This window comes from Phasianus colchicus, chromosome Z, assembly GCF_987193195.1.
Source record: "Phasianus colchicus chromosome Z, bPhaCol1.hap1.1, whole genome shotgun sequence".
NCBI lineage: Eukaryota > Metazoa > Chordata > Aves > Galliformes > Phasianidae > Phasianus > Phasianus colchicus.
The window spans coordinates 57,379,303-57,402,366 of NC_143476.1; the positions used below are offsets into that span (position 1 = coordinate 57,379,303).

The 23,064-nt window shown below is 38.1% G+C and overlaps 1 protein-coding gene across 8 annotated transcripts in view; it reads right to left on the minus strand.

Annotated features, from left to right (window-relative positions):
• Positions 1-23,064, minus strand: part of PIP5K1B (phosphatidylinositol-4-phosphate 5-kinase type 1 beta) — a 95,064-nt gene that overhangs the window by 48,261 nt on the left and 23,739 nt on the right. For 7 of the 8 annotated variants that reach the window (XM_090131471.1, XM_090131473.1, XM_090131474.1 and 4 more), the window contains exons 2-3: positions 10,987-11,065; positions 8,829-8,897 (exon numbers count right to left, since the gene is read on the minus strand). In XM_090131471.1, coding sequence (XP_089987597.1) covers positions 8,829-8,897 — 69 coding nt within the window. In that variant the 5' untranslated portion in view covers positions 10,987-11,065. Of the gene's footprint in view, positions 1-8,828; positions 8,898-10,986; positions 11,066-23,064 lie in introns of those variants that run through there. The other variant, XM_090131470.1, reaches the window with a different exon arrangement.

Here is a 23,064-nt window from a genome sequence, read left to right on the forward strand (position 1 = left end):
CTTTTAGTAGTTCAAAGGTACCATTTTGATGCTTGTTTTCAGATGTTATCTCTCATCCATCAAAGTAGACATGGTATCAGTGAAAACCCCAGAAGTTCCATGGCAAGAATTACTGCAGCACTTGAATAAAAATATTTCAGAAGGGAGTGAAAAATTACATAAGAAAAAGTTCACATACACAAAACTACACTTATTTTCGTCCTCAGAAGAGCACATGCCAGAGCCACTGCTTATTTTTAGAAAAGATAAAGATGTGTAGTTCCTCATTAATTAAGATTACACACCAAACTGAAGTTGCAATTTTATAACAGTTCAGAACAGGCAATTTGGCAGGAACAAACAATGCTACCATTCTTCAACTGCAACTTTGATTAATAAAAAGATCTGGCCTGTGTTGTAAGAAGATTCACATTTTTCTTTCTTTGAAAGGACTCTATTCATGCATGATTGAATTTCCAGCACAAGCAGCAATTATGCAATTTTGATCAAATCAATAAACATGTGAATAGAGTTTGTGCTTCATAGCTGGACACCCATCTTGTTCACTGACACAGTGAGCGACTACAACTGAAAAGCATAGCTGCTAACTGCATTTTACCAAACATAGAGGATACACCATACAAAAAAAACTCCATACACTGGCTCAGTGTCAGAGGTGGATGTTGGTAGTATGGCAGAACATCCCACCAATATTTCATAACACATTGTTGACATGTTACAGATGGCAGCAGAGTGCAAAACTGTAAGTACTAATAATTACTAGAAACCATATTATATGTTGCCAAATAACTATTTCCATTAGAATGTTAAGGTCATTACAGTTTCAATGTAAATGGCTGGCAAATGGTAAATACATTTATCCTTTTAAACAGGTTTTCTTATATGTTATCTATCTGTATGGGACTATTAATAATAAATTAATATTTTAAAAAGCAAAAAACAAACAACCATGAACAGAAAAAAAACTGCACTGGATTCAGCCTTCACTAAATTTTATGCAGTTCACCCTACTCTCATTTTTCCCGTTCTTAACACTCAATGTTTACTAAGTCTTCATATTCCCCACAAGCAGTTCATGAATTCAACATTCTTGCCCTTTTTAGCACATCCTAGAAATGTCATATGGAACTTCAAGGATATGAACTTCGTCCTTGTGTATCTGTTTTCCTTTTTTATAGCTCATTTTATTGCAACTGAAGCTTAGCCTATGAACTTTCGAGGGCAAAGATGGTGATTCTTTTGCAAGACACCTGGCTTATTGCAGGTGCTACAAAGCACCTGCTATAATGCTCATATTCTTTTCCTCAGAAATTTCACTTCATTATCACTCTGAAAGGCAAGATTTTTGCATTTTTCCACCCTTTGTAGCACAGTCATACAAATAAAATAAACAATCCAGGTTTTTAATTTTTTTCTAATGAAATGGTAGAGCTACCTAGTTATGACAGTTCTATTTATGACATGGAGAGCAAAAGGCACCTGATAAGAAACCACCACTGATTAACACTGTTCTGCAGCTGTTTTTCCCACACAGCTGCCATTAGTTTGTTTCTTTTTACTACTATCTGCGAAGAAAAGACTGCTCTTATCTCTTTCACCAGCCTGTTCTGCTGGGTGGTAGAACTGAATCAATGAATTGGTTGTCTACTTCACAGCTCTTTTCCTTGTGAAAACACAAGATAGTGATCATCTCCAGTTAGCTTAAAAAAACCTGCCTCACGAAGGAGGTCAAACTTCTCTCCATGCCTCAGTTCCTAGAACTTGAACAGACTATAGTTCCCTAAAATCAACTCTTCAAAACTTTAATAACACTACAAGAATGTATTTTCGCATTAAATCTTATAAAACTATTACATTACCCTGAAATCAGACTAAGAGTGTGAAGAACGTGAATCTGGCAATATAGCAAAAATTCCCAATGAAATTCCCACTTCCTTGATTTCTTATTTTAACTGAAACACAATGCACACTGTCTAAATTGTAGACACTTCTTAATACCATCAAAATGGCATTAAGCAATGACATTTCAGAAAGGGGATTGTTATAGAGTTGCATACAGAAGCTCTTCTGCAAGCCGCAGCCTCCCTGAAGATAAATAAATGAATAAATAATCCACAGGCTTCTGCCTTATTCTAGATGCATGGATTTGGACAGATCTGAGTTTCCTACAAGTAAACATTTGTTCTTCAGTTATACTGGTTACCACAAGTACCAGGAATCTAAACACACCACCTCTCCTCTGCAAACATAGCTTATCTTTTCCAGACCCATGAAAAGAAACTAAGCCTCCATAAATTGTGTAAACTCATAGGTCAAACCACCTGAGGACAGTGTTGTTGGAAAACAGTAAGCTTTCTCCATGCAATATGTTAAAAAAAACTCTTGAACATTAAGAAATTGCTGCTATTTGCTATTTTCAATCTGTGTGTGCAGTTATTTGGGATTCCATTTCTTTTGCACTATATTTTTCCTGTATTTGGGCACCTGTAGTGTCCCACTAACAGAACACTTCCAGCAGCTGCTTCTGGCGAAGCTTTTAGAGGCAGCTAGACCACCTCAGCAAGTCTCTGCTGCTGCCTTATTTGCCTCATTACCAGTTTCCTTTCATATTAAATCACAAAAAGGGCATGTAAAAACAGAGCAACTAGAAAACTTCAATGATTAAACCCCTTCCTGTGTTTCTCCACAACTTGCAACTCCATTCTGTTCTTTCATTCTTCCCTAAGTTCACACTGCCTGTTTCTCTGCCAGTTGCTTGCACAGCAAGTCAGACTTCATTTAATTGGACTTCTGCCACCCACCGCATCTCTGGATTTTGCTGTGGAAGGCAGGAGTTAACAGCTACTACTAAGCTGCCCCTCTTACAGAAAAAAAAGTTACCTTAGGCCTGCTAGTCTTCTTTGCAAAAAGCAGCTGTGACCTCCAAAGGAGAGCTCTACCCAAGGTTTTTGTAATGATAAGGCAAGCTATCATAATAGCAAATAAACAAAACAAAAGACAGCTATTTATTTGTATAATCCAGATGTAAATAGCAGTGGTGTCACAGATGTAGAAAAACACTCTTTGTTCTGCAGCAATGAGTAGAAATATCCAGAGTGTATCTGCTCTTTCTGAAAGCTATCCATTACACCAGCCTATGCCACATTCTTTGGCCATTCTTTTTCTTTGCATCCTAGAACTATGCCTATGAACAAAGCAATGAAGCGTTACATGCTGTTCCACATGGTGTTCACTGTACTTTCCATATTAAAGTCATCAATAACTGTGCTACCACAATATAAACTTACACACATTTTTTCTGACATTCTGTGCTGAATGCCAGTATATAGCTAGGTCATTAAACAAGTACAACTGCTATTATTGTATTATTTTCTTTCTTTCCGAGTACAAAACATTCAGTAGTATGCTATTGAAAATGTATGTTCCAGTGCAGCTCTGGTAGAAAAGTTACAATGTTGGCAGAACAATTCTACCCACACACATTGGTCTTTGGACATAAACCAATGCTAACAGTCATGCAGCAATGCTGTTAACACACTTTTGCAAGCTGAAACAATAGGCAGCTAATTTTCTTTTTTCAGATAAATTCCCTTTGCTCCTGGGCAAAGTGACTGATGCCACAGATAGCCAATTTTGAACAAGGCAAGGTGCTAATTGTAATACACTAAGAAGAACTGCAAAATATGTTACCATAAGAAATAATCATGCCAAACAAGTATGCATCTGTGGTGGACTGTGGATTACAAGCAGAGATTTTGGAAAACTGGTAACAGGTTTCCAGAATAAGAACATTATGCGTAATGGTCTGATTTTCTTCTACACTTTTCAAGTGCTTCAAGAGATCTGTTCATGCCTTATTATTTCTATCAGTATACTGAATGTCAGGAAGCAGCTTACGGAACTATTATATATGACTGATTACATTGCAATGAAAAAGTTGCACAAGTGTCAGCAGATTCTGATAACTGAGTCTGTAAAATATCAGGAAAAAAATAAAAGACTGTTGCATACTTACAACCGTGCCACTGTCTTGATATAGTTATGAATTCCAGAAACTGTATAGTTAGGATGCTTAGCAATGATTGAGCGAGGCTTTTAACAAGGTTTTAGTAAATCAAGACATCATCCTGGATCTTTAAAGTGTTTACGTGCATGGCAAATCACATTTTCTTCTATCTGAGATTTGGGTCAAAACATAACTGCTGAAGGAAACTGAAGAAAAGATCTCAAGAATTCCGATAAGTAAGAAATCTATCACTATTTTAATTGAACTAAACAAAATTATAAAGAAACTACTGGAAGTATCTAAAGTTTCATAAATAGAACAGGACTATAGGCTAACTTATTCTTAGCTTTATCCTGAAGTCAGATTTCCTCCTGGAGAAAACACAAAATGTCTTGGCTTGGAAGGCACTTTAAACATCGCCTAGTTCCTACCCCCCTGCCATAGGCAAGGCTGTCACCCACCAGCTCAGCTGCCCCATCCAAGCTAGCCTTGAACGCCTCCAGTAATGGGGCATCCACAGCCTCTCCGAACATCCTGTACCAGTGACTCACTGCCCTCTGAGGAACGAGCTTCTTCGTAAAAATGAAAGTTTATTTTTAACTGATTGAGATGAACTTAAAAACAGTGAAAAACAGTCATTATCACAGATGTTTATAATACCTTTTAAAATCATTCTACATGGATTCACGACATGTTTGGAACACACTGGTAATACACAACCAAAATACCACAGAAATAAAGTTCTCAATTATTAGTAAGATTTCTTCAGACCTTGGTTGGGACACAGATAATTTTCTTCATAATAACTGGTACAGTGCTGTGTTTTCGATTTGTGATGAAAACAGTCTTGTTAACACACTGATAGTTTACACAAAGCCAAGGACTTTTCAGCTTCTCATGCTGCCAGTGAGAAGATGGGAGTCCACAAGGAGTGGGCAGGGAACGCAGCCAGGATAGCTCTCCCATTGGACCTACACTATACCCTGTACTGCTTGACACTGCTCATCAATAGAAGTTGAGGTTAAAGAAGGAAGAGTGTGGGGTGGTGTTCTGAATGACAGCATTTGCATGATGAGCCATGCTATACAGGAAACAGCAGAAAAGGGAGCAAATTAGAGCCTTAGCTCTAATTCATTCTCCAGCTGTCCAAATTCACTAGATAAAACTGCACAGCCTACCTCTACTTCAGTCAGTGCACTCAAAGCAGTATCTACATCAGCTCCAGGGTCTTTGGAAGTAAGGATGAGTAACCCACAAGGAAAAGATGGTGATCATTTTCTGCCACTACAAAAAACCTTTTCTTTTATCTTAACAACAGTTAAGATACACTTTGTCCTGAGATGGACAAACATTTTAGTAAACCATTATTCATGTCAATGAGCCTGACAGTAAAGTGCTAAAGAAAGTAGTTTTGTCTACAACAGATGTAAGCTCCCTTTACCTCTCTCCAAGAAAAAATGTTTTTAAACATATATAAAATAGATGAAAACAAAAGTCATGTGTTTGCAATTATTTTCTCTCTAATTTTCTTCCATGTTTTCCTTATGAAGAAATTACTCGCAGTTCTTAGTAAGGGATATTTACATTTCTTCACATTTCCAGATCAAGCAAAAACATTGTTTAATATGTATTGATTTGTTAGGTTTCTTTCTCAGTGGAGATGACAAATGGAAAATGCCTCCAAAGCTAACATTTATTTAACTTTCTCCTATGAGTCACTGAATTTTACATCAGACATTTTCCATGTATTAATTTTCCGATTTGTATGCACTTGACACATTAGTGTGATGAAAGCTGTACAGACATAATCCTTGCACACTATTATGAAAAATGAGTGGACACAATGCAACTAGGCAAAAAGCAAAAATTATTCAGGACAAAGTGATAGTTCAGTCTTCAGATGAGACAGAGAAATTCCCCCTCTCCCCCATCATTATGTAAGGAAATAGTAACCTTTCAAGCAAAGTTGTATCAGAACATTACTTATCCATAAGGATTTCATTTGTTTTTAGCTTTACAGCAAGAGCTGGGAAATAGAGGTAAAGAGGCACACTACAGCATTTCACTCTGGGAGAAGACTGAAAAGCTCAAGGAAACTTAAAAGATCAGATCACATGGCTTATGATAAAGTTGCTCCTGAGTCTTCACATGGAACCAGTGCAGCCCTCAGCAAGAGACACAGGAAGATGACAATGACTCTTCCTTCATTAAACCCTCTGTGTTGGAAGCATGACCTTAAAGCTGAGACAGAAACTATCAGCTCATTTCAGGACAATTAACTCCTAGGACTGTCATCAGAAATCCCTTGAATCACCAAGGGAATCTTGGCATTACAAAACTTTTATAACGTCAGTGTTTCTGAACTACATTTTGGTTACCCATTCGTTCTCTAGTTATACTCTTTATTGCTTTGTTGAACTGCTCCAGACATGCATCTCATGATGCAACTTGTTTGGCTACCAGACCAATCAATGCAACCTCCTTAGAACAGCACATCACTGCTACAAATATTCCAGATCAAAGACAGACACCAGTTCCATTTTAAGAAACAGCTACACAGCTGCCCTGGAGCAACATATGAAAGGCCAACGCACAGCAGAGCCAAAGCCCAAACTGGCAAAACTGAAGTCAAGATCTGTATTTTGCCTGTTCTAAGATGAACAGACAAACATCATATGTTTCTCCACTTTGATTATGTTTAAACAACAAGAACAAAAAGGTGGAAAGGAGGTCTCCAAGCAATAAAAATGAGTTAGCAATCCTGGCCTGATCTGAAAACAATGGGAGCATCTTGCCTAAGCAGTCCCACTGCCATCGAGGGATGTGGCAGATGGGAGCAGGAACTGCCCAAGCAGTAGAAAAAGCATTAGCTAAGAAACTAAGCTCTTCCCCAAACCAGATTTCTGGAGAATAACAGGAAATCAAAGGACAAAATTGTCAGTGATTTTTGCCAAACTAAGTACAGTAAAGCATGATTGAAGAACCTGAACAATAATAATTAAAAAAAGGAAATAAAAGTGATGTGAGCAGTTAGAGATAGGTGGGTCTTAACTGCCAACAAGACTTCACCAGAAAGTGGTGCCATTGTGAAGGTTTCATAAAAATCTGGAATGGAAGATGACATGAAATGCCGCTGTCAAACACAGGTCTTGCCAGCCTCACCTCATAAACATCTTTCTACACAAACGCAAATAACTTCTATTAAAAAACAAACAAAAAACTCTTCAGTGGTGTTATATGGAATATCTTGCAAAGGTGAGAAACAGAATTTAGTGCAAGGCTTATAAAGAATTTGGCTTATGAGAAGAGATACATAACTAAAAGCAAAACACACTATCATTAAATTCTTCATGCATTAGTTTTAGGATTAAACTTTATTATTTTTTATTAGTATTCAGAAGCTGGAGCATAAATGACAATATGCAATAACACTGAACTATGGGGTACCCATAACAGAGGATCTTTAACTGAGAACAACTGAGAGTATGAATACCAGAAATTAAACTGCTGTAAGATCCATGAACAAACAATTGGAAGCTCAGGGAAAAGAGCAGAATTTGGAGATGACACTGAGCTCCCAGTATGATGTGGTGGATGCATTTCTCATAAAACTACAGAAGAATTGGTGTCATGCTATAAATCTTTACAAGGCTTTCTTTGGAATACTGTGAACTTAAGAGTTGAATGGGAACAAAGTAAGGCCCATAGGATGACTGAAAGGAATACAAGTTCCCCTACTGTGGAATACAAACCCCTACTGTGCAGGGACTACCAAGTTCTGCAGTCTACTCAGGCTGTTATAAGACTGCATTAATAAGTATTTTTATATGGGCATATAGCTTTTCTACCTTTCTAGTACTAGATGTGGAAAGTTAAGACTTCAGTATTTTGAAGTCATAAGCAGAGAAACTGAAGACAATTTTTAACTGAAAAAGATAACCACACATTTTCTTAAAGATTGTTTTCCTTTCATTTCTGAGAAAATTCTGAGAAAATAATCTAGAATGACTTAAAATGTAGTTGCCAACAAAAGGAGTGGGGAGTGGGAAAAGAAATAGCTTACTCTTCTTGACTTTCCCAGCAATGCTGTAGGAAAGACAGAGAAATAATATCCCCTAATTTATGATGTATACTGTAGGAGCACATGGACCTCAATGTTACATTACGGAAACATATCACTACTTCTTAGAGAATATCTGTCAAGGAAAGTGATCAAATCCATTAAGTAAAAATTGGCTTGTGTAAGTACTTACTTATGTATACATATATATGTCTCACCTTAGTTACCAATAATTTCTGATGGTTCTAAACAGTGCTGCTTCCAGAGAACCACTGAGAGACAACCAAAACCAAAAATATCACTTACCACCAATCTCTAAGTAACCTCATGTTGCTATGATGGATGTACAATATTACACAAAATATGTCACTTCTTAAACACCACTATTTCCTTACAAAAAAAAAAAAGTGCACTCTGCAGCAAACACTGAAGAGGTGTTAAAGTGAGTTTGTAACTCAGGCATCCGGCATAAACATTCAAAGCATTTGGGAACTCGCTGTACTCAATTTCTGACAACTGTTTGTGTACAGAGGTATTTCTGTTGCTAAGAGCAAAGAATTTCCAGCAATCTATCAAGAATGTATACTTTAAAACCATACTGAATCAGCTTATCATTTCACAGAAGGAATAAAATACTTTCAAATAATCCACAGAACATGCTTTACTTGTTTTTATATTTAATTTTGAAGTATAGTTCACTTACAGCAGGTTTAAATTATGAACATAAAAGGAAGAGCATGAAAAGATTATAATCTTAATTACCTTTTTATACGTTTTCTCTTCATTTGGCTTTCCAGCAGTAACATCTCCATTTTCAGTAACAGACGACATCTAGTAAAAGAAGCTTAAGTTACAAATTAAATACTTTGCAAAAACAAGTGTTTGGAAAAATATCATGCATTTTATTATCCATCTTCCGCTAAGTTCAAACTTTTTAGAGTACAGCAAACCACCAAGATTGGTGACAGCTCATGACAATTCTCTTCCACTGAAGTTATCTTAAGCTTTCCTCTTTACCTTGCTTAAAACAACATCCCAAAGAGCAGAATGTAAATATTTTGTTTATAATAACCTCTTTCCTTCTTATAGGGGTAGCTCAAACTGTACTGGCATGTCCTGTTCTCCTACTGCAACTAAAATTTACTCTTCATTTGAAATATTAGACTCATTGTTAATTCCCTCATTATGTTTTACACAGACTATTTCACATGTTTCTTTCTTTGAACAAAAAGCAATATGTTTTCAAGTACAACACACTACTATATTCCTTGCCCTATTTACTTCTGATTATTTCTTGTCCTACTACCTTTACATACTTAAAACTCCTTGGCTCTAAGGCAAGCATCCCAGACTTTGTTATGAGACACTGCGAGCAGCAACATAACATCCCAGCTCCATGCAGGCCACCAACACATTCAGCAGGAGCCAGTTTCATCACTTCTTTACTAAAAGGGTAAATACTTTTACTATGAACATTGAACTACTGAACAATTGTCATCTAGCCTATGGCCCTCCCCTAAATAAACAGTTTTCTAGAAGTAAACATCCTATCTCCACCCAGGTGTGCATGCTTCAATTAAATTTGACCTCTTGTAGCCCCACTGCCTTCACCTATAGCCTACACAGAGACAAAACAACTGCAGCTTTCCACACCAAGGGTTATCAGCTGCCAAGAGTAGCAGCTCAAGCACTGGATATGTTCATGTCGATCCATTCACAGTGGCAGGGATGGAACTGCTGCTATTGCTACCACCGTGACTGCCACCAACATGTTCCTCTGCCACTGACCAGGAGACACTACACTGGGCCTACCACAGCATACACAACATATATTGTTAGTTCTATAGGTGAATTTGACTACTGTTACTTTAAGTAACAGCATCTGGCAGTAACGACAGAATTTACAGGACAAATTACCATTTTTCAACAGCTTTTCTCTACAGACTTTCAAGTATGAATAGCAGTTTAAGCTATCATTTAATGAACTTGTCTTAGTATCTAAACTACTTGACCTGCAAACTCTTTAAAGAAAAGCAATGTCTATTTCTTAGATGCTGTATGCTGGCAATCAAGAGGAGCTCCCAGGCAGTCTGCAGTACCGAAGGATAACATTTAGTTGACTGACCAGATGCAGCACTTATTGTAACTCAGAGGAATTTTATTTCTGAGTTATGTCAAATATGCAATTCTCTTCCAAAGCTAATATTATTTTTCCTTCTGTTTCATACAGATTTCAATAAAATAGATAAGTTGGTCACACTCATACAGTCTTTGAACTACTGTATTTTGAAGATTTTTTTTTAAACCTTCTTCAAAAATTCATATAAGAGAAGAACATTGTCTTCTCTCCTGAACCATTGTGCAACCAAAACCTTACAAGTGTGCAGTATAAAATGAACTATCAGAAGAATCACCTTGGGAGGGATTTTACATGCAGACTAATAGGAAAATATTCAAGCTATATCCAGCACACAACTCTGAGTCAACAGGAACACCTTTTTCTCCAAACCAGCATGCAGCTGTGCAAGAAGATACAACCAAATCCTGCTCCTCAGCAGACTGCAAGTTCAAAGGAACAAAGACAGGCAAAACTAAGAGGCTGGTGAGCCAGACATTCAGAGGCATTTATGAGAGACCTGAAGCCATTCGCTACATTGACACACATATCACCTGCAACTAGCAACAAGGTATTGACACAGCATTTCGTCTTGCTGTAAAATAATGCTAGATCAAGAACAAAGGAGTAAGTTAGAGATCAGGTGGATAAGACACATTAAGTGTGGCTGTCAAAGTAAAACAAGCAAAAATAAAAGAAACAAACAAACACATGCAAAGGAACCCAACAAAAAAAAGCAACGGGAACATATCTTAAAATGATACTGGATTTTACCAACACCTTAATGAATGGATGTATACATACCCTTCTGAAAAACAGGGCAGGTCATCTGGAGCTGACAGCAATGATCAAGTCACTCATTGGTGTTGTTATTTTCCAGAATCTGTTAAAAGAAAAATCTTTTATCACTATGCCATTACAGATGCACATTAGACAGAACAGCTTAGGATCTCCTTTTTGCCATTGTTCTTCAGCCCAGGTAAGCATCCTGCTAGACGCAAAACTGTTCAAGAATTGTCACCAGTAGTTTAGGTACAAATAGGTCACCTAATATACTTAGGAAACTAGCAACGTTACACTGGATAAAATTAGTACAGACCAACTTGCCTTTCACCCAGAGATGTCACTGCTATGGCACCAGCACCACCACTATGAAACATTTATACAGAGCACTAGATATATATGACTTGGAGCACTGTGAAATTAAACAATGTCTTTGAAGAAGAGTTTTAAAATTAAATACTAAACTACTCCCATGGCATAGCCCTTACTGCTAACCCTCAGGAAGACAAAAAAAAAAGCAATAGGCATGATAGTTTGGAGGGATGTATACTGCATAGCTGTACATAAACTAATTGTGGATGTTTTAACAATGGTATTAGTTATCATCATAACTTCTGTGAGTAATCTTGTTGAGGTGAGCTGTTTCACAGTTAAAATGGTTTTAATATGCATATGACAAAATATTAAATAGGTATTATTTGACTCCTCTCTGGAATGAGCTTGTCCTCCCATATTACACAACTATTCTAAGCCATATCAGTATACCTAGTCCTCAATTTAATTTCTCAACTATACTGGAAGAAAACAAACCTCATTTGCCCTTAATCAGTACAAACTGTATGAATATAAAAATTGATTAAAAAATAAAACTACCAGCCCTTATTCACCATAATCTTCCAATTATCTGAAAAGTATCCATAACATAAAAGACTTCTGAACAGTGTTCTCCACTCATTCAGGGATGCAGACTAAAAATCATACCTGAGGTTAAGTACATAAAGGACCAAAAAAATAAAAAAAAAAAGAAGCACAGAAAACTGGATTTTCTGAGAATAAAGCCACCTTCCCTCAGAAAAGTCCTTTCTCCTGTCAGGTACTAGTATTTTCCTGCTGCAGCTAGCTACATTGTACATCTTAGCCTTCAAGCAATTAATGTATTTCTTTACTGGGATACGTAATGCCATCATCCCACACATGAAAGACAACTCAGTTCTGACAGCTTTTAGAACTGCCTGTAGTTCATTTAGCCTGTCCATGCTTACAAATTTAATGTCATCATCTGATCCATGTTTGTGGCTCTGCCATTACACAAACACAGCCTTCAAGAACTTCTATTAAAACAATTTCAGTAGGTAGGGTAAGATTTTCTTTTCACACTGACCCCTGTGTACAACTGCCAAAAAGAACCCACAAATCAGTGTCCTCCAAACAATCCCAAAGGATTATTGGAATAGTAAGGTCTTCTATGTCTCCCAAAACTTGCTAAAGTATTATCAAATATACACAGCAAAAGCCAAACCTGAACGCTGAACGCAGTAACCTAAATTTTCTTTCAGTAACTTTAGCTGAAGGATATGCTCATGCCAGACATGGACAAAAAGCTTGTTAGTCCCCATTGTAGATAGAAAATTATTTAAGAACAACTCATTCATGTGAAAATTCATATCTGTAATGCTGACAAAAATAGGAAAACACCAAGATCCCAGCTACAGTAACTGCCAAATAAGAAAAGTCACACACCATGAGGAAAGTAATTTTTTCTTACCTATGCCTCTTTATTTCATTCCTAGAGGCACCTACAATTATTTCAGCTCTTAGCCTTTAGAAAAACACACCGCACCATTCTAACTTAACTGCAGCTGTTTAACCTCTTTCAAGGCCTTCAACAGGACAAACATCTCATATTCCATGCAAAAAATTTTTAGCAAAGCAAGTGTAACTTGGCATATTTTCTCCCTGCTCTGCAGCAGCAGCGACACAGTGCCTCCTCTGCTGCTTTATGCTGTGTGTATTAAGAGCTACTGATTCAGCTCTGCTGAGCTTTGGCAGCAGCAAGATAGGCCACAGCTTATTCTTCTGGGACCCATGCCCAAGCTATGGTGGCTGACTGATGGACTGACCAACTGCAATGGCAGGAAACTGCCATAGCTGATGCATTGGGTCTCCTCATGTGTGTGGGAAAGGCACACTCACAACATAGCAAGGTTGGGCAGGCGCTTAGGAGGAAAGCAAAGTTGCCAGATATTCAGTGAAGGACTGGGCTGAGCTGCTCGGAACAGAATTCCTACCTCATGACATGAAAAAGAAACAAAGTCCAGTAGAAGTTTAAAGAGCACTACAGAGCACGGAAAGAGAAAGCAGTGAATCTTCCACTTATTAACTAACAGAAACCACAATTTCCATGATTCTGAGGAGGTTTCCTACAGCACTGTAGACATGAGGTTTGCAGGCCAGCACCTGGTCCAAGTCTGGCTACACTCCCCACCACTGCTGGGCTCTGACAGCCCAGGGCAGCAGTGAGCCTCAGCTGCCCACCCATTTCATATCATTTACCCTTCCATGTTCCTTATAGGACAGAAGGCATTCATTCTGACAGATTGCAAGCAAATAGCTGCTTATATGCAAGCTGAGTTGCTTAGGCCCACTTCACTGGCACTAACAGTTTGATGACCTTTTAGCTCAATTTCAGTGAACATTAGCATCTCTGCTAACTTCACTGAAAGTAGACTTCCATCAGAAATACTGTAATTAGGATCCTACAGGCCTCATGCATAGATTAAACAAAAATCTAGTTCTGCTTGCTTTCTATGGTAAAGAACCTCTTTCAAAAAAAAACCACATTTCTCAGCATCTTCCTATCATTTTCTTACATAAATCACACATTCCAACTTAAAGCCACGCCAACTTAAAACAGCTTCTTATTGTAATTGCTGCCTTGTCTGGGCTGATAGTTAAAATCTGTTTTTATTCTGTAGGTTTTGAGTGAGGCATTGCATTGGTTATACTGCTCTCAGTCTCAAAAACAAACAAACAAGAAAATCTGTTTTGCTTGGACCACACTGAAGGAAGAAGACAGGGGCTATGCTTACAAAGGTTGCTCTGAAAGTAATCCCTCCTTAATTTTTAAGGTTTTTATTCAAACATAGAAAAGAGGGCAACAAGTACATCCTTTAAAATAGCTGTTCATGAATATACACACTGCCCAAAAGGGATGATGTGAATAAGGTGTGATTGTGAAGGGAGGGATATTTGTCTTTGGGAAGACAGGTGTTACAAAACTCTAGTAGAGAGACGCAATACATTTTTTTTTTATTGCAACTCCATACATTCCATATGAAAATTCCCAAAAAACATTTATGTTGACTGAAAACAGAGTCTCAACTAATCCAAAATAACTGAATAACTGATTAGTGTTTTTTTTTTTTTTTTTGCAATCCTTCTTGAAACCTATTTTCAAATTCCTTTCACGGAACGCACAGCTCCCTATTGTTCATTGTTCACAGGACTGTGTTTAGCCAGTGTATCACAATGCATAAAATAATTTTCTGTCACTCGAGTTAGCACTGCGTCCTCCCCATGTCCTGGTTCCAGCCCATCACGCACTGATGTTCAGTTGTTGTGAGCAATGGGTGCGTGTCCAGGGACAGGACGGGCTGCTCAAGGGAAGAGCTGCTGCCATGGTGTGGGGCAGCGGGTGGCTGGGCATGGTTGGCATAATGTTTCATTTTAAATATCAGGAGTGAAAAACACAACAAATAAGGGTCATCTGGTTTTGCCTTTTATAAATTCCCAGTGGGTACAAGGAAAATACTGGAAGTTAAAGAGTACAAGAAGCAGTCACGTCTGCTTTAGACCAGTAACATAAAAGCACAGTGTACAGATAGGTGTAGATAATTATTTTATCCACCTTAAACAACTGGAAGTTTTCAAGTTAAGATTACATTCCTGACAGCGATAGTTTGTCAGAAAAACATGTAAAGACAAAATCTTTACATATTTGTTTTATAGGCATTTCTAAATCTACAATCAGCATTTGTTATGTATTCCATTAAAAAGGAAAATCATTCTCACAGTCAAATTCTTTGCTGATCTTTGCCACTCCTCTGCTATAAAACTGAGGCAGCATCTGTTAACATAACTAAGAATATCACAACAATTTCACTGCAAACTCTCTTTTACAGGTAAAAATTACCTCATCATACTTTTTCCTCATTGTGTGAAATGTACCTTGTCAAGTCACTTCCTCAGTTCAGTACAAAGACCTGCAGATCTATCTGGTATCATACTTTCACCAAGCCATGCTGGGAACAGAATCAAAGTACGGTCTTCCTCTCCAGGGTGAAATTGGAAATCTTTGTTACGCAATAATGCAGGAAGCAGAAAAACTTCTAAAACAAATATGGTCCACAGAGGAAGAAAGTCATCAACACTTACAAGCCACTCTCTTTCTACGTACTTTTCTCCTGAGATGATCTCAAATGCCCAGAAATTGTTCAGGACATTGCATTCCACCTCTCATTGACACCAACCAACAGCAGTATGCTACACTTACACCTCTTCATAACACATTTTCCACTTTCAAACCTTCTTCATCTATCTTTTCCTTCACCAAACCCTCGAGTTATTAACAGTAAGGTTCACTGACCAGACAACAGGCATAACAAATGCAACTACCTGCAGCTTTTTCATTTCTCTATCATCTCTCAGTTTCAGAGACTGCCATCTAACAGGTAGCACAGTCAGTGCAAGGAAGTCCAAGATAGCAGAATCTCTACAAAAGACTTTCATGAACTGCTATGTTTTCGCACTACCACAGAGGGAAATTAGGGGGAAGAGTGGCTCCATGAACAACAAACACTAATAATGTCAATCTACTAAAGCTAATTCTCCTTCCTGCTTGGGAATGAAGATGATCAAGACTGAAGCTTACACCTTCTTAAACACTGAACAAAATTCTCACAGATGATGCAGTTACAAAACCTACCTTCTATCTGGATTCTCTGACAATCAATGTGATATGTACATCAATCAGTAGCATTTTTTTTCTATTAAGTGTCATCTCAATTTGCCTGTTTTTCCATGAAACTTGATAGAACTCTGGAGCACTATCAGAATTTGTTCAGTGGTCAACCAAAACTGACAATACCTTTCCTGTTCTATCTGCAGCAGAATTTGAACAGTAGGATTATTTTTAAGATTATGTGCAAAGGAAGAAACTTGGCTCTCACACAAGACATCCTCCACTAAAGCATACAAGTTTTGTACATACATTGTTTCCATAGGAAAGCAAGTTAAAAATACCAGCATACATGGATGTCCCTGGGAACAGGAACTGAAGAAGGGACCTCAAAGGTTTTTTTGCATTATGCTATTTTCGGAACACTCAGGAGGTAGATGAAACTTTAACACAAAGTGAGAAGTCTGACCTAAATTGTTAGAACTTGTCAAAATTCATATTATTCCCAGATAGAAAGTACATTTTAGTTTCTCTAGGGGTTTTATTTTTCCCATTATTTAATTGCTTCTGTTTAAAGGTGAATGGACAGTCCAGAGCTTCTCTTAACACTCTGCAAGCAGTGCTAGGTATTGTGCCATTTAGCAAACAAACAATTGAAAGAAAGTATAATTTGCTTACTGCCGAAAGACGACAGGCAACACAGGAGACACACTACAGTTTTCTCAATCGCTATCGTAAGTTAACCCCATCACCAAATAGTTAAAATTTTCAGTTCAATGAAAGCTCTTCACATGTCAGAAGAGACAAACAGCCCTGAAGAAAAAAAAAAATGAGATTGCTCAGTGGCCATTCAGTTATAAGTAAACACATATAAGCAAGTGTTTTTTTTGTTTTTGCATTAAGTATTCCACATACCAGTCTGTGAAATGGACTCACTCCATTACAGAAATCATGTAGCCACCTAAGATCAAACATTCCTGTAGATCTACATACCTTCAATATTCAGAATAAAAAAGCTAGTATTTACAAACCACTATATCTTGAGTCAGTCTTAACATACTGCAATGCACAAAAAAACCATTAGAAGTTCTGAAAACAGATTAATTTCTGAAAAACTCTTTCTACTAAATCTGAAAATTCAAGAACTACAATCAGAATCTTACACCTATCTGGCCTTAACTGCCATGGCTTCAGCTCTTCCCAGGAGCATGGAGGATCACTTCTTGTCTTTCCAGAAACCTGCTACAAAATTAGAGGAAAACTTTTAATGCATCAGAGATACCACTGATTTACCCTGCAAGAAATCCACCAGAAAGTTTCACTGTGTGAACTGTGACAGAAAAAGAATGAGGAGAAAGAATAATTAGTTCTGTTATCCTGGCAAGTTTTCCTCCTCACCTCCAAACTGGTTACAGCGGTTTTAGATGAGACTGAAAGTCACACCTTCTGGGTAAAATCTGTGGTAGTACTGTAACGGTTTCTGCATTACTGAAAAATTGAAAAGGTTTCTCATTTCATTTTTAGGATGAAAAATATAAAGAGCTAAGAGCCACACTGAGCTGAAAAACCAGATCAGAAAATGTACAGTCTGTTATGCCTCTTACCTTGCCCCCTCCAGAAAAGAATTATTCCTAAGGAAATGCACCTCATTTTATGCAGCTTCAGTCTCCAGTTAACATACAAGTTTTTCTAATTACTTCTGCTATTTTGTCTGAAAAATCATAGGGGCATGCAAACAACACAGCAAGCGAAAGAGTGAACTGCATATCTAAAATAAAATGGAAAAAAAAATTGACTCTTTTCATGGCCTCCAAAATGACAGTGCAGCACAAAGGCCACAGAGAAAAGCACAAGCAAAAAGGGTCATAAAGCTGCCAAACTACTCATGCCACCCTCATTTACCTAGCTTAATACCTCACTCTGTATTAAATGAGCTGACAGATTTTTAGAGTATCAGAAAGAAAGCTGAGCACAGCACTGAGATTCTGATACTCTATTTGATTCCCCCACTATTCCCCATTTCCAAGAACACAGTATAACAGCTGGATTAAAACAGACAAAAAATGATAGTAATAAGAAAAATGGTATTAGTTTGTAGGCTGAATATGAGATTTATCAGAGTAGTTTTCAAAATGATATGTTTCTTTCATAATGCTTAGATCTACTGCAAGAAGCATCACATCATCTATCTGCCTTAGCTTCCAGAAAGAGAAAGCACATAAGAAGGTATAATACCAGCAAATATCACTTCCATTGAAGTTTAAAAATGCTCAGAATACAGTTTGACTACCAGAGAGATTTGACAGTTTACAAAAGCCCTGCCCTCTTCCGTTTAAGGTGGTGCTCATATTGCAATAAACTGCCTTCCAGAGTGAAACAGACTATGTCTGCAATTACCACACAGAAAAAATCCACAACAGCACAAGCTGCACACTCTATTTTCTACCACAAATCACATTATTTGTTTGAAAATAGCCAATTTCTATTTTTCAGATGGAAACTTGCTGAAAAACAATGGAAATAAGACTGCCAATTTGTGAAATTAAGCATGGTTTACAAATTGTTTGAAATACAGCATACAGTGTTCACACAACAAAGCTTTGTTTTTGAAATACTAGATCTCACAGGTAACTTGAATGTCTTCTTCTAAGAGTTCTTTTTTTGTTTGTTTTTATCTTTAGCTTCTTCCATAAATTTTCAAATTTAGAGCTTATTTGCCCAAAGCCATGACTTCACTCTTCCCAAAAGCACAGAAGTATCTCTTTGCATCTTTCCAAACATTACCTATAAAAGCAGTGCAAACTTTCTACTGCACTGTAGGTGTGTTCATTCATTAAGAACTATGGGACTTTTCCAAATCACTGATATTAGGCCAGTAATCAGAAAGAACAAACATTTGATCCCTGACACAACTGACGTCATGTGTGCATTCTGAAAAATTGCTAACAAGCCCTCCTTTTACAAAGTGAAGTGGCCTCATAAATTTCTCATTATTTTATAACAGCCCAAAGGCGCACAAAATAGAAAGAGCACAAATAGTATTTGCACATAGCCAAAGAAGGCTTCAATTCTTGTGTTAATAATCACAATTCTAAATGCTAACAGTAGTTTTTGGGAGATTATCATTCCATCTACACAGTCAGCTGCAGTTGCAAGGTTGAAGACATCTTACAGCCAAGAAACAGAGCTCTGCTCCATTACTTTAGGAACTTCAAAATGACAATGGTCCTAAGGCTTTTAACGCATATCACTTTGAGATAGCAATACACATAGTGCTTACTCTCTAACAATTACTCCTGCATTCTGGGATAGATGGTTGATTAACAAAGCAAAGAATACAATCAGGAAAAATTTCTTCTGTATTTGTCTTTGATAGTACATGGAAAATAGAATGACAGGACTCAAATGACACACAGTGGCCAAGATTTATGTAAGGAAAGTAAGGCAAGCAGCATCACTCATAGAATTGGGAAGCATGATCCAAGAGGAACAGTGTCACATACAAATGGAAAAAGAGATCAGTAGAAGTGTTACCTGTTTTCTACAGGAATGATACAAATAGAGGTGCAAATAACCCAAGCTTGCTGGGTGAGAATTATCTTTGAATTTGAAAGAGGAGTTTGGTCACACCAACCACTTTATTGGTCTGAAACTCCAGAAAACATCACTCGGAAAATGGAGAATAGCTTAAAAGGCTGACCACAAGCATAAACTGTACTGATTGAACATGGTAGACCAAAAGCAAAAAGCATGGAATGAATGGAAAGAGACAGAAATAGAGGGGAAAAAAAGCAGCAATAATTTTTCAGACATAGAATTCTTCCAGGTACTCTTTACACAGGTTTTTTAAACCAATTCTGTATTTGTCTGAGTCTTGTTAAAACTTGCAAAGGAAAAAAAAAAAAACCCTGTGGTGTCTCTAGCCTGAATGCTTAAACTCATCACAGTTACTGGTAGTTTTCAGCCACTTAGCATTCCCATTCAGACCCTGTGAAGCCTTTGCAAAGGTGTGCTATATGTTTTGCAGTCCAGTGACATCAGTGGTGGATGACTCACACAACTACAAGAGCTGAACACAACTTTTGTTTTGAAGTTATGAGTGGCAGCTTGCAAATATTCTTGCTGCTAGCACAAAGAAGACAAGATTATAAGAAAGACAAGAACAAATCGAGTCCAATACTGTCTCTTTCTCTACTAGGTTATTACATTGTGTTTAGCAGACCTGAAGTGGATGCAATGATAATGCTCCAGGCAAGTTTTCAAAAGGTCTTGATCCCCTGTCATGGTTCCTCCCAGCAATATTGCAACAATTAGTCTGTAGATCTGCAACAATCACATTTGCTGCCCCTATTTTCCTACCTTTCCAGGATGCTTTTACTAAATCAGTTATTGCAACACCAATATTCCTGAGACCCCGAAAAACTCACCTAGAAAATCAAACTAACAAATAATAATCATGAAGGAACTCCCCACAATTCTAAGTGCAGTTTTCACATGGACTCCCCTGAGATAAAAAGAAACGGGTACTGTGGAAAGGCTTAGGTTAGAAGAGCCATTTAAGATCATCAAGCTCCAAATGCTGTGAGCAGGGCTGCCACCCACCAAATCAGGCTGCCCAGCATCTCACCCAGCCTGGCCTTGAAGGCCACTCCAGGGAGGGGCATTCACAATCTTTCTGGGCAGCTGTGCCAGTGCTTCACTACCTACGAGTGAAGAATTTCCTCTTAATATCTAATCAGAATCTACCCTATTTTAATTTAAAACCATTTTCCCTTGTCCTATAACTATTAGGCTATGTAAAATGCAAGTCCCATTCTTTATAAGCTCTCTTCAAGTACTAGAATGCCACAATTAGGTCTCCCCAAGACCTCCTCCAAGCAAAAAACATCCTAATCACTCAGCTTTTCTTCGTAAGAGGTGCTCCCATCCTCTGGTCACCTTCATGGCTCTCTTCTGCACCTGCTCTAACAGCCCTGCATCAATCCTGTGCCACAGGCCCCTCTCGGACACTATTCTCCAGATGGGGCCTCACATTGGCAGAGCAGAGTGGGACAAACACCTCCCTCCTTCTGCTGGCCACCCCTCTTCTGATGCAATCCCAGGTACTGTTGGCTTCTCAGGCTTTAAGTGAACAATGCTGCCTCATGTCCAGTTTGTACTCATATCTGGGATTGTCCTTAGCCAAGTGCAACGCCTGGCACATGACCTTGCTGAACTTCACTAGGATCAGATGGATTCACTCTTTGAGCACATCCAGGCTCCTCTGACTGGCATCTCTCCCTTCTATTGTGTCAGTGTAGGTATAACCTGCAAACTTGCTGAGGGTGCACTAGATCCCATCATTTATGTCATAGGTACCCAACCCTTGGCTTGCCTGGGCCACACTGAGTGAAGAATTATTATTTTGGGCCATACATATGTAAGGCTGCTCCAAAAATAATGTCTCCTATTTATTTCCATGGAAAATACAACAGATACAATGAGCACACTAATTCTATTTGATAGAGAAAAATTCTCAGCTGTTGCTGTCACCACTGCTGAAACATACCACTCATGGCCTCACTGTGTTCACATCCACTGCCTGGTCTCCATAAATGTTCAACAAGCAGCGATAATGTCAGCTCTGTTCACTTCATTTGAAAATCTGCAGATAACACACTTACACTGACTGAAAATGGAGTTGCAAACACAAGTTGATGACTTCATAAGCAATCTAGAAACCTACTCTTCAGTTCCTTGATCAGAATGGGTAGCACAGATGCATATTTTTCCAACGTTCACAGGACTGTGTTTAGCCAGTGTATCAAAACGCATACAGTTATCTGTCATCACTTGAGTTAGGGCTGCACTGAGCCTGCCTTATTCTCTCGTCTGAGCCCAGATACTGCAATCAGTACCAATGTTTGGTTGTTGCTGAGCAATGGGTTCACACTCAGCAGGGCAGTCACCTCCACGAAGGCCCAGCAGTATGAACTACCTTCTGCTGCAACCTGTGCCAGATGCAGCCCGGAGGCTGGATATGCCTGGTTTAGGCCACTAACAAAGATGCTAAAGAGTACTGGTCCCAAGATCAACCTCTGGCAGTCACCACTCACGACCAGTCTCCACCCAGATATACAGACATTGGCAACAACCCTCTGGCTATGACCATACAACCAGTTCTTTATCTACTTAACAGTCCAGCCTTCAAATCTATCTATGTCCAGTTCAGAGATAAAGATGTGGTGCAGGACCATATCAAAGGCCTTTCAGCTTTGGGAAGATGATCAAGAAGGCGACGTAAGGCGATGCAGCATGACAGACCTTTCATCCCTGTTAAACAAGAGATCCACTGTATCATTGTTTCAGTCACTTACACACTTCAGCATAACCTCATACTTGTGAGTGCACTTGTGACAAAACTGACATGTAAGTCTGGGACAGATGAATGAAGTTAAAATCAGCACCCAACTGGCTGGGGAACAGCAGCAGAATTAAGTTCAAAATAAATTCAGGAGAAAGACCTGCAGTAACACATTTATCAGCCTAGCTTCCCTAAGGTATATTTACACAGTGACTTGTTTTTCTGGCATGAAGCACGCCTGAAAAATAAAGTCACTCAAGAATGGATACAGAAGACTGATGTAAGCACCAAATTTAAAAATTACATCTAAATTCAGAGGAGAGACACTAAGTCACTGTGCTGAATAATAAAGTCTATTTTGGCTTAAAAAAACCCACAACTTTTCCTTAGAGAAGTTAAGACTCAATTAGTAGAAGTCCCTGGACTCCTCCAGTTTAATTTTAGTTAGAATTTAATAGAAAACTGACTTTATTCTCGGAAAACAGTTAAGTAATAATATTTTTTTAAAGCCTCTTGTACCATTCTCAGCACAGAACAACTGCTACATCAGTGAAATTCCTTTGATTAGATTAAATGTTCTCAGTTTCCTGTGGAGCAGAAGTTGCTGAGAGACCATTCAGAAGCATATGCAAACATGGAAAGGGAGAGAATTACCTTACTTTATGAAATGGTCTATAAAATACACAAGCTGCAGACCTTTTAAGAGTCTTCTCAACTGTTTCTTTTAAAACTACAGAGAAAACTTCAAGAGATAAAATATAATTTGAGAAGCTGCCTCAAGAGAGAAGCTTAAAAAAAC